We start from the raw sequence: 13,239 nt of genomic DNA, 5'->3' as shown, positions 1-13,239 counted from the left end.
AATACTGAGATACATTCACAATATCTAATGAATGACAGTTATGTTCACAATTTCTGAAATAAAACCTGACTTTTGTTCACGATTTATATTGGAAGAACTGAAAAAGGTCACAATATCTAAAGGAAATACTGAGCTATGTTCACAATTTCTTATAAATGACAGAATTATGTTCACAATTTCTAAAAGAAAACCTGAGTTATGTTCTCAATTTCTAACAGAAGAACTGAGTTTATGTTCACAATTTCTAAAAGAAAACCAGAGTTATGTTCACAATTTCTAACGCAAGAACTAAATTTAGGTCAAAATTTCTAAAGGATATACTGAGCTATGTTCACAATTTTTAATGAATGGCTGAATTCTGTTCACAATTTCTTAATAAAACAATTTCTAGCAGAAATGAATTTAGGTCACAATTTCTAAAGAGAAATGATCAAGTATGTTCACAATTTCCTTTATTATGTCATGACTTTCTTTTAAGCCGATTGATAAATGTAACCAAAATTTTGTGTTACCATAGTTACAATGTAGTTCTATATGTGATTTATTTGGTTGATACAACTTTTAGCTTTAAAGGGACTCCACTGAGGTTTCTTGACATGACGGGACTGGAAATAAGTTTTTTGAGATTTTTACCCCATTTGATGTAGATCTATATCAATAAATTATGTGCAAAATTTCAGATCATTAGCTCGCTCCGTTTTTCCAGAATAATTATTTTGATAGTGAAAAATGTCCCAAAATTGAAAAGCGTTTAGACGCTTTTCACTCAAATCGGACTGAAAATAGCACAAAAATACGATTCTAAATATATTTCTTATATATTTCTTCATTATATCTTATTTATATTTCTGTTTTAAGTGCTCATGTTTATCTATGTGAAAAATTAAGATTTTATGTTTTAAGGCTTATAAACCTCAGTGGAGTTCCTTTAAGTGTTAAGACAACAATGGTTGCAGTTTATCAAGTTTATACATTTGTCTACCTAGATACAAAGTAAGAAATGTCCAAGAATTTTTGTAATTTTACTGCCTTGCCTCATGTAAAAGTAACTTTTAAAATAATTCAAAGTTCTTCCTTATATTTTACAGGTCACCCACTGAAACAGAAAAATATAAATTGAAAAAAAAAACAAAAAACAAAAACAACAGAAAACTATGACTGAAGTTTGAATATTTTTTTTTACCATACACACTGTGAGAAGTAGCACACATTAAAAAGATACACATGTACATTGTAAAAACATTTATTTGAAGATTGCACAAGATTGAAAGTTTAATTTTACACTAACTTAAAAAAATATCAAATCATGTGATTTGAAAATATTTAACCATATTGATAATTCATCAATTTATTAACTGAAAAGCAAATGAGCTGTGCCATCACAAAACCAACATAATGCGTTTGCGACAACCATGGGTCCAGACCAGCCTGTGCATCCGCGCAGTCTGATCAGGATCCATGCTGGTCTCAAAAACATTACGTTGGTTTTGTCATGGCGCGACTCAAATGATTTCAGAACAAAATGTTTGCTATATAGACAGTTATTCAACAATTAATTTCAATTTTCTTTCATTAGAGTTCATACTTTTCACCAATGGACAAGACTGTAGATGACAAAATGCAACATTATAATATACTGATGATTTTCTATGCTTGTTATAAGTTCTTTTTTCTCCATTACCTTTTTCCAAATAATTATGAGCACTGTATTTATATTACTTTTTGCTCTTTTTAAAAACACATACTTTTTCAATTGAATTTGAACAGCAAATTTTAACCTCAAATTATTTCTATAACAATAAAAAGAACATTTAATGACATCAAAATAAACAGGAGTTGTCACATTGACAGTAAAAGTTTCTTTAACAAGTATAGTTTTTCATTTACGAAATTATGTTTGGATATAATGAGCCATCATACATGTAGAGCATTAGCCAATAACCGACGACTCCCCAACATTTCATTAACAAGTATAAAAGTGATATTTCCACTGTGTAATTGTTTAATCAAAAGTTTGTTGTACTCCACATTAGCTATAGAAAAATCAATATTTTGTAACATTGTTTTGTTAGGAATTTTCCCTACAAGATTTAATTAACTTGTTTCATGCTGCAGTTATGACCAATATGTATCAAATTATCGCCAGAAGATATATCTATTTTGAAAACTTCAGTAAATGCTTTCAGCAGAAAAATGTAGAATTTAACCTCCAATGCTAAACTATCACCAGGGTTATTTTTATTTTTGGTTTTGTTTTGAAGTTCTCAAAGGTGAAATAACTCAGTAATAATCTTGGATAAAGTTGATATGGTCAAGGGCAGTATGCTGAAATCATGGCTGTCAAATGCAAGAGAATGGTTTCATTAGGTTGTAAGAAAGATAAATATCAAACCCTAGACCGTGATTGTGTTAAATGCAGAAACATGGGTGAGCAAGGTAGCTTCTTATAAGCATCAACATAATGGAAAAGCTTAAAATGCATCATTAAATTTGAATAATTCCTGATATTTTTTTTTCATTATTTGATACAAAACAGAATATGATTAAACATACAAACAAACTCCAGTACCATTCCAGTGGTATTTAATATTCTTCTATTCTAAAATTACAGTCAATATTGTCCTTCCACCAAAAATTCAAACTTTTTAAGTCTTTTCAATTCCAGGATGCACCAAAATCACCATGGTTTCCATTTAATGAACAAGTCATGTGACTGGACTATTTTCTTGGCTGCTGAATTATTTTCTGAGGTGAGTGGGTTGGTCTATTATCATGCGTAGGCAGTGGACGTTTTTCATGAATTGCCTTGACGGCTGCTTCTGGAAAATCTTTGTCCCCCTAAAATGTAGAATAAAATATTCCAAATTCAATTAATATTTTTCACAGCTTACCAATGAAAATCCTCAAATTTCTGTAAATGTAATTCAGACATTCTACTCTGTAAAGTAACTTAAATTACAAGGATTTTTCCCCCTTCTATTGCAGAGGCCGTTTATAGGCATCTTCCCCTCTGGAAAATTTTTCCCAAAAATAAAGTTTTTATCATTTTTGTTCATACATAATTCTATATAAACTCTATAAATTAAGTGACATCCAGGACAGAGCCACATTTCACAATATTATCATGATTAAAGTAGATCTATCTTTTGTGCAGAACCACAAGGTAGAGCTTCATGCCAGATTTCCAAGCTTAGGGCATCATAGTTATTTTAAAGACTTCCATTTTTACAGTCTCTTTTTTTACTACAGTGTGACCTACTTTTGCATCAGACTGGATTCATATATATAACTTTCGAAGAGGGTCACCTAAGAATCATTGCTGTGAAATTACAATATTTAGTTTAGGAGGAAATGTAGTCTGATGACATAATAGGTTAGGATGAATGGCAGACAGCAGACAAACTATGATAATATTTTGCTTAGGTAAGCTAGAAATGAATCATAATTCAAATGACACACTGTACCACAGACACTGATACAATACTGCATTACACCATAGAAATCCTGACACACTTCCATTTTATGCCAAAAACCAATCATACAATAAGACATTTTGCCCATAAACCAATTGATACCATACCATAAACCCATTTACACAACAGCACATTATGCCCATAATCCCAATGACACAGTATCATATTATGCCATAAACCCATTAACACAATACTTCATTATGCCATAAACCTATTGACTCAATACCACATTATGCCATAAACCCATTAACACAATACCATATTATGCCATAAACCCATTAACATAATACCATATTGTGCCATAAACCCATTAACATAATACAACATTATTACATAATAGCAATTGACACAATATCACATTTAGCCCATTAACATAATACCATATTATGCCATAAACCCATTAACACAATACCATATTATGCCATAAACCCATTAACATAATACCATATTGTGTCATAAACCCATTAACATAATACTACATTATTACATAATAGCAATTGACACAATATCACATTTCGCCCATTAACATAATACCATATTATGCCATAAACCCATTAACATAATACCATATTGTGCCATAAACCCATTAACATAATACTACATTATTACATAATAGCAATTGACACAATATCACATTTAGCCCATTAACATAATACCATATTATGCCATAAACCCATTAACACAATACCATATTATGCCATAAACCCATTAACATAATACCATATTGTGCCATAAACCCATTAACATAATACTACATTATTACATAATAGCAATTGACACAATATCACATTTAGCCCATTAACATAATACCATATTATGCCATAAACCCATTAACATAATACCATATTGTGCCATAAACCCATTAACATAATACTACATTATTACATAATAGCAATTGACACAATATCACATTTAGCCCATTAACATAATACCATATTATGCCATAAACCCATTAACATAATACCATATTGTGCCATAAACCATTAACATAATACTACATTATTACATAATAGCAATTGACACAATATCACATTTAGCCCATTAACATAATACCATATTATGCCATAAACCCATTAACATAATACCATATTGTGCCATAAACCCATTAACATAATACTACATTATTACATAATAGCAATTGACACAATATCACATTTAGCCCATTAACATAATACCATATTATGCCATAAACCCATTAACATAATACCATATTGTGCCATAAACCCATTAACATAATACTACATTATTACATTTAGCCCATTAACATAATACCTTATTTTGCCATCAATCTATTGACACAATTCCACATCAGGCCATAAACATAATTGACCATTGCCAGAATACCAAAACATTACAACCTTTACACAATTTTATTAAATTATACTATTGATGCAGTAATAATGTTCTGCTTAGCTTGATCAAAACTAGGGGAGCCGCAGTTAGCAAAACGTTTTTAACGGCAACTTACTAACCATGTTAAACATTTTACTGGCTGTACTAAAAGAATTACTTTGCTTTTTAACATTAACTTCTTTTTTGAGAAGATAGCACATTGTTGTTCACATTACTCAACAATGGAGTAACTGTTGTCCGTTAGAACCGTACCATACAAGACAAAATAGCTTAAAGCAAACAGAACAAGTTTAAATGGATAAACGTGACACCCCTAATCACAACACAAACACAAGCCTAGAATGCAGGATTCTGCTAGCCAGGTAATCTTAATGGTCATTGTGACTAAATTAAACCAACTACAAGACAAAATCCTCATAATTTTACAAAATTTGACCCTCCAGTTAAGATCAAATCAGACCTTTAGGTAATTTGAAGGGTCAAAGAGTAATTTCAAGGGTCAAACGGACACACTGGTCAATACTTACTTTGGTTACAGCTCCTGATAGCAATATCTGTTGATGATGTTTGTCCACTTTCTCAGGCCTGATGATATAAAAAAACAGATCTTATTATAAAAGTTCATCAACCTATGATCTGACATTTTAAAAGTTAGAACATGTTGAATATTACATATAGACAGATCTATGAATTAAACATTACATGGTTTCCAAAATAGAACCTCACTTTTACAACAGATACACTTACATTGTATAATAATGAATGTTTGTAACATCACTTTTCATTGGATAATTGTGACATTTGTATTATTTTATATACATGGCTGATGTCAATTTATGAAGAAACCTCACTTTTTTCTCTAAAAAAGGAAGCTTGCTGTATAACAGATTTAATATAAATATTCCTGACAGGTTATATGACCGTCTATAAATGATTGCTTGCAATATAACCCATGCCTAGTGGCTTAAGTTCAATTTCCAAACAACCATTTAAAAATCTTTATAATTAATAATATAAACACAAATTGTTTTATTGTGACGAGGGCATAATAAAATGAAAGTACTTGGTTGTCATAACTGAAAATTAATACAATAAGTTAAAATAAGGCAATGGGAAATAGAATGGAACACTGGCTATGACATTATAAAACATAATTTGTGTTGATAATTTATGCTTTAAACTTTGTAAGTTAATAGCTGAAGTGCACATGCATTGTATTTTGTATAAGAAACATACACTTCAAATTCCTCTGCTTCATCTTCTGCCGGTTTTTCTTCTTCTGGTTTTTCAGGCTTCTTGTGAGTGGTTACACGCATCCCACCAACCTTGACTGAAACAAAACAATACAGAGATTAATGAATCACTTGAAATGTGGTTATACATTACTATATATTTGTTTGTTTCACGGCTTGATCTAGATACTGACATGATATAAATATAAATGTGTGTATACACAGGGTTTTTTTTGCTATATTTTGAAATAAATAGGGGAGGTGTGTGAGGAGGTTACAACAATGTTGAAGCTTGGCAACATCACAAATGATATTGACTAAAGTGATTCCAACTAAAAAAAAGTGGTTTTGTATGTTTAAGGAATTCAAGGCCAAAGATCTGAACTTTTTTCATTGTTTATGACTCTGCTGACTTTTAGGGCATGTGTTTATTGTTAATTTTAAAGTTATCAACTCATTTTTTAATGTAATAGATTTTCCCCAAAATGTCATTTTATCGCACATTTTTTCCCCAACTGAAAGGCCAGGCCGTTTCCCCAAAATTGAAAAAAAAAGCCCTGTAAAAATTACATATTGTGATTGGAGTATTTATAATTGACTGGTGCTTAATCAAGTGCTTGTGATGAGACTTTAACCTCATGGGTTAAATGCTTGTAGCTTATAATATACTGAGATCATAAACTGATGAACATTTCAATTTAAAGTTACTGAACGTTCTCAGCCTCATTTATAATTTATACCTTTACATCTTTAAGGGCATAATTTTAACGAAGGTAACATAAACTTGGAAAAAAGACATTGCCCCTTCACTAATATGATGGCGTCTTTGATAAGTCTAATTAGAGAATCTAGTTGGACTAACATTGTATAGTTCCTCCCACACACCAGTCCTTCTTGAAATGAATATGTATGAAAATGTTGTATTATACTAAAGTTCAAAAACCCTTTCATAATCAAAATTGGAGGTAAATACTTGAAGCACTTAAAGAATCAGTCCGCAGCAAAATTTATGTGTAAAAATCCTAACCATAACCCTTTAACCCTAACCCATAACACTGACCATTAACTGTAAAACACAAAAAGTAATTCGACTCAAAGAGTTACATGTTTAGTAAGAGCACAGGTGCTTGAAACAAACTTTTTAAAGTTTTATATGGGCTATATACTATTTTAAGATATAAGGTCTCCAACAGAACAAAAACATCATGCTGAACACTGCTGCAAGAAAAAACCAGATCACGGTTGGTCGCCAGTCAAAAGGATCAATACAAGCGTTAACGCTTTTTATTTCATTAAAATTCTTCAAATAGCAAAGAAATGAGTAAAAATTTCAATCCAGGAATTTAAAATAATGACATTTTGCGAAACTTTTCCCAATTTTTTTTGCTATTTGAGGGATTTCAAATGAAATAAAAAGTGTTAGCACTTGGATTGATGCTTTCAAATGGCGACCACAAAGAGATAACCGTGATCTGGTCGCTTCTTGCCGCAGTGTTCTTGTTTGTTCTGCATGATGTTTTTGTTACATTGGGGACCTTATATCTTTGTAAACATATAAAGGCCAATCATGTAAAATATTTCATTATGTGACCAGCGCCTGTAAGAGCTAGAAACATAAACGGGTACTAAAGAAATAATAATTAATTTTGTGTAAAATGTCCATGATAGCCACGGACATATTCTAAAGTCTAGCTAAATACTCTTTGAATCAAAATTCTAACCGGGGCTTTGCTTCTGTAAAAAAAAAATGCATGGTATTTCAAGTTTTTGCGTTTTTAAATTACCCCACCCACTAAATTAAATAACAATAAAAAAGTAAATAGTTAATCTGTGAAAAACAATCAATATCAAACCTGCAGGGGCGTGTCCAGCTTTAAGATTTGGATCTTCTGAAGCATCTGACATATTGACAATATACTGACAACAAATTTTATCACTTAAAAGTACAAAAATATGCAAACTAATTGGGTATTTATCGACGCGTTGCAGTGATGAATGACGTCACCAACTTTTGTGTAAACAAGAGCGCATATTGTGGGTAAATGCTACCAAATTCTTAAGTATAGGTATAAAGACACCAAATTTAAGCACATGAGTCCCATATCAATTAATATTGCACATCAGTCCCATATCAATTAATATTGCACAACTATATATCACTGTGGGCACCATATGGAGTCTTTATAAACAAATCATTATAGGGCCCTACCCATGTGTTTTTTATACTTTATATTTTGGGCCTGTTTCTCAATCACATCAATGAATTAGAAACATTTTTTCATATAACTGAAATTAAGAATGCAAGAAAAGCTGTAGAACTTTGTTTCTGAAAAAATACTCTAGAAATTTCACATTTACAATTTCTCAAAAGGCTGATGATACATTAATGCGAATGTTGTTCCCATATTATCCTTATTTACAATAATGTATACGCTGATATATTTTAAAAACACAACTTTATCTCATGCATGCCTTTCGTTAAAAACTGTTTTGTGAATCAAAACCTCAAAAAACTATTCTTCGCCTTTCAAATGAATGTACCGTTTTTGCTGACAATACACTTTCTGGTATTATGTTCCAGGTACACCACCCCTCCGGTAACTTATAATTATACATTTGCTTGCAAAAGTAACACATATACAAATGTAAATTCAAATCAGTGTTCCCAAAATTTGAACAATTTGGAACAAAATTAAAATCTGGGACGTTTTGAACTTGAACAAATAATAGCGTTAAAAACGACATGGTAGAAATATTCAATAAAACCTGGCCTAATTAACACTCCCAATCCATATCATCATTCTATCTTTTTAATTCAACCATTTTTAACTAATAAAAAGGGGCCATTAATTAGGATATGACCATAACCCACTTTATTGAAATCATGATTTTTTTGTTAAATTATAACTGCTGTATATTTATATGCAAAAGTGATTTTGCAAGGTCAGTAAGGGATAGTTCCCCGACCCATAATGGTCATTTGAACGGGGAGAATAAAAGGGGCAGAAAAATAAATATATAAAAACAACATAAAAAATTATAGAAATAAAAAAATGCCCCCTCCCCCCCCCAAAAAAAAAAATAAAATAAAATAAAACAATTAACAACCCTTGTCTGCAAATGTCCATCAAATCTAACCTTGTGGTTTCAGAGATGTCATTTCAATAAATTGTGGACAATTGACAAACAGCTGTGATGTCCTAAATGATCATGTTGTCTTAACTAAAATGTTGAAAGTAGCTTGAAACTTTAATTTCTAGATTTATACTGTAAACCATAAATACATCTACATTTATAATTTGAAGGAAGTGTAATTATAATCAGTTTATTTAAGTCATAGACTAATAGGCAGTTTGGCCTACATAACAATTGTTCCTACATTGTGAATTTGTGACAGCAAGTCTTTCTGCTAGTTACTGCCCAAATTCTTAACACATCGATACATCATTATATGTAATGCCTTATGATTGGTTCATGCCAATGTGCCAATATGGCCAGTATGCAGATGAAAATAGATTGCTGGTGACATGAACACAGAGTGCTGGAGTCAATAACACGGAGTGCTTGAGACACGAACACGGAGTGCTGGAGACATTCAAGATAACACCAGCAGCCAAATTGTTATACAATATCCAACACAATCTTGAAACTCAGATATCCTATGACCTCATGCTCTACTAACTGAGCAAACCAGAGGCGCAGAATTAATTGTCATGTTAAATACAGTAACACCGTACTTAAATAAGGAAGGAAAAACAATAGAAAAGCTCAATCATATTTTTATCATGCAATTAATGTACATATTTATATATGTCAATTTACAGCGTCAAAAACTAAATAATGAGAAATAAAATATAAAAAGGATTGAACCTTTGACAATTTTAAAACTGTTTACAACAGTAGAATAAAGGAACTGAACAAGATCTGTTCTGATAAATATGGAGGCAGGTTGGACATGTAAAGTGTTCCTTTTGTCTGGAATTTTGGCAATAACCGCCCTCCATAGATAAACAGTAAGTAAGCACTTATTCAAGGGAGAGAAACAGTACAACGTGCAAGTTTACAAGTTAAACACAGTTGCTTCCCTTAATGTACAGTTACAAATGTATTTGTTCATTTATTGATTAACGTGAATATGTTTTAACATTACTTGTTCTATTATTACAATGGAATATTAAATGTATTAAAGACATTTATCTCCATATATTTTGATTTTTTGGTTAGAAATAAAATAATTTACATATAGATTCTATTTATGGTTATTATTAATCTTCGATTTTCTGATATACAAAAAGGATATTTGGTGTGATATATGTAAAAATAACCTTGCGAAAGGTTCATAATGACTATTACACATTTATAAACTTTAACCTTGTGTTGATGCTACCATCCTGTGTTGATGCTACCATCCTGTGTTGATGCTACCATCCTGTGTTGATGCTACCACCTTGTGTTGATGCTTCCACCCTGTGTTGATGCCACCACGCGGCCTGTGTTGATGCACCACTCTGTGTAATGATGCTTCTACCCTGTGTTGATGCTTCCACCCTGTGTTGATGCTTCCACCCTGTGTTGATGCTACCACCCTGTGTTGATGCTACCACCCTGTGTTTGATGGAACCACCCTGTGTTGATGCTACCACGCTGTGTTGATGCTACCACCTTGTGTTGATGCCACTACCCTGTACGTGTTGATGCCACTTCCCTGTGTTGTTGCTACCACCCTGTGTTGATGCTACCACGCTGTGTTGATGCTACCACCCTGTGTTGATGCCACTACCCTGTGTTGATGCCACCACCCTGTGTTGATGCCACCACTCTGTGTTGTTGCTACCACCCTGTGTTGATGTTACCACCCTGTGTTGATGCCACCACCCTGTGTTGATGCCACTACCCTGTGTTGATGCCACTTCCCTGTGTTGATGCCACCACCCTGTGTTGATGCTACCACCCTGTATTGATGTAACCATCCTGTGTTGATGTCACCATCCTGTGTTGATGCCACTACACTCTGTTGATACCACCCTGTGTTGATCCCTGTGTGATGCCACCACCATGTGTTGATGCTACCACCCTGTGTTGATGTTACCACCCTGTGTTGATGCCACCACCCTGTGTTGATGCCACCACCCTGTGTTGATCCCTGTGTGATGCCACCACCCTGTGTTGATGTTACCACCATGTGTTGATGTTACCACCCTGTGTTGATGTTACCACCTTGTGTTGATGTTACCACCTTGTATTGATGCTACCACTCTGTGTTGATGTTACCACCCTGTGTTGATGTTACCACCCTGTATTGATGTTACCACCCTGTGTTGATGTTACCACCCTGTATTGATGTTACCACCCTGTGTTGATGTTACCACCTTGTGTTGATGTTACCACCCTGTATTGATGTTACCACCCTGTATTGATGTTACCACCCTGTATTGATGCTACCACTCTGTGTTGATGTTACCACCCTGTGTTGATGCTACCACCCTGTGTTGATGCCACCACCCTGTGTTGATCCCTGTGTGATGCCACCACCCTGTGTTGATGTTACCACCATGTGTTGATGTTACCACCCTGTGTTGATGTTACCACCTTGTGTTGATGTTACCACCCTGTATTGATGCTACCACCTTGTGTTGATGCTATCACCTTGTGTTGATGCTACCACCTTGTGTTGATGTTAACACCTTGTGTTGATGTTACCACCTGTGTTTGATGCTACCACCCTGTGTTGATGTTACCACACTGTGTTGATGTTACCACTTGTGTTGATGTTACCACCCTGTGTTGATGTTACCACCTGTGTTGATGCTACCACCTTGTGTTGATGTTACCACCCTGTGTTGATGATGTTACCACCTTGTATTGATGCTACCACCCTGTGTTGATGTTACCACCTTGTGTTGATGTTACCACCCTGTGTTTGATGCTACCACCCTGTGTGTTGATGCTACCACCCTGTGTTGATGCTTACCACCCGTGTTGATGTTGATGTTGATGCCACCCTGTGTTGATGCCACCACCCTGTGTTGATGCTACCACCCTGTGTTGATGCTACCCCTGTGTTGATACCCTGTGTTGATGCCACCCCTGTGTTGATGTTACCACCTGTGTTGATGCTACCACCCTGTGTTGATGTTACCACCCTGTGTTGATGTTACCACCCTGTGTTGATGCTACCACCTGTGTTGATGCCACCACCTTGTGTTGATGTTACCACCTGTATTGATGTACCACCTGTGTTGATGTTACCACCCTGTGTTGATGCCACCACACTGTGTTGATGTTACCACCCTGTGTTGATGCCCTGTGTGATGCCACCACCTTGTGTTGATGCTACCACCCTGTGTTGATGTTACCACCTGTGTTGATGTTACCACCCTGTGTTGATGCTACCACCCTGTGTTGATGCTACCACCCTGTGTTGATGCTTACCACCTGTGTTGATGCTACCACCCTGTGTTGATGCCACCACTCTGTGTTGATGCTACCACCCTGTGTTGATGCTACCACTCTGTGTTGATGCCACCACTCTGTGTTGATGCAACAATCCAGCGATGACAATGTTAACTAATATAAAGAGAAAGAGGGTGAAATGAATATTTTCATCGACGAAAGGAAGGCTATTAAATCTCATCAAGCCTTGTATATGTCCTGAGTATTTTTTATTTAACGAAACTCATTTTCATTTGCAATAAGTTAAGTTATTGTTTTTTAATAGAATTACTATTTTTATGTAAACATGTATATTTAATTATGGTACTTTTGTTTGATTATCATATCTTACACCTAGTTCACTGTGTGTTAGTGATTTTTCTCCAAACTTTTCACGAAATACGCGAGTTTACTTAAAACAAAATGCAATTTAGATATCTACTTTAACAGCGTTGCTCATTTTCACGTCATCTTGATTTGGTAATTAATTTGGTAAGATTTTAAGCGTGTTATTTTGTGTTGACGCGTTATTTATCAAGAAATAACAAGCTAAGTGTACATCTGTTCAAGTGGGAATGTTTCAGCTAAGGTGTCCTCACAAGGTAAGAACTTCTCATTTATGTTTCTTAGTTAAATAATTTAAATTTAAATATAATTTAAATAATTATTTATTTTTAAAATGACGTCTTCCACAGAATGCTAAATCAGTAGACATGTTCTAATATAATTGCCAAAAAGCAGTTCTGGTT

At 33.8% G+C, this 13,239-nt stretch overlaps 1 protein-coding gene across 1 annotated transcript; it reads right to left on the bottom strand.

Annotated features, from left to right (window-relative positions):
- Positions 1 to 1,229: 1,229 nt before the first annotated feature.
- LOC132721797 (death-associated protein 1-like) lies at positions 1,230 to 8,088 on the bottom strand. The gene is made up of 4 exons (XM_060706174.1): positions 7,912 to 8,088; positions 6,063 to 6,156; positions 5,354 to 5,411; positions 1,230 to 2,838 (listed from the first exon to the last, which is right to left on the bottom strand). Exons 1-4 carry the CDS (start codon positions 7,961 to 7,963, stop codon positions 2,719 to 2,721), a joined length of 324 nt encoding a protein of 107 aa, XP_060562157.1. The 5' UTR covers positions 7,964 to 8,088; the 3' UTR covers positions 1,230 to 2,718.
- Between the last annotated feature and the right edge of the window lie 5,151 nt (positions 8,089 to 13,239).

Source organism: Ruditapes philippinarum, unplaced genomic scaffold, assembly GCF_026571515.1.
Source record: "Ruditapes philippinarum isolate M1 unplaced genomic scaffold, ASM2657151v2 ctg5680_1_1_1_1, whole genome shotgun sequence".
Lineage (NCBI taxonomy): Eukaryota > Metazoa > Mollusca > Bivalvia > Venerida > Veneridae > Ruditapes > Ruditapes philippinarum.
The sequence above is the reverse complement of the archived record's forward strand: the minus strand, read 5'-3'. Positions and strand labels throughout refer to the sequence as shown.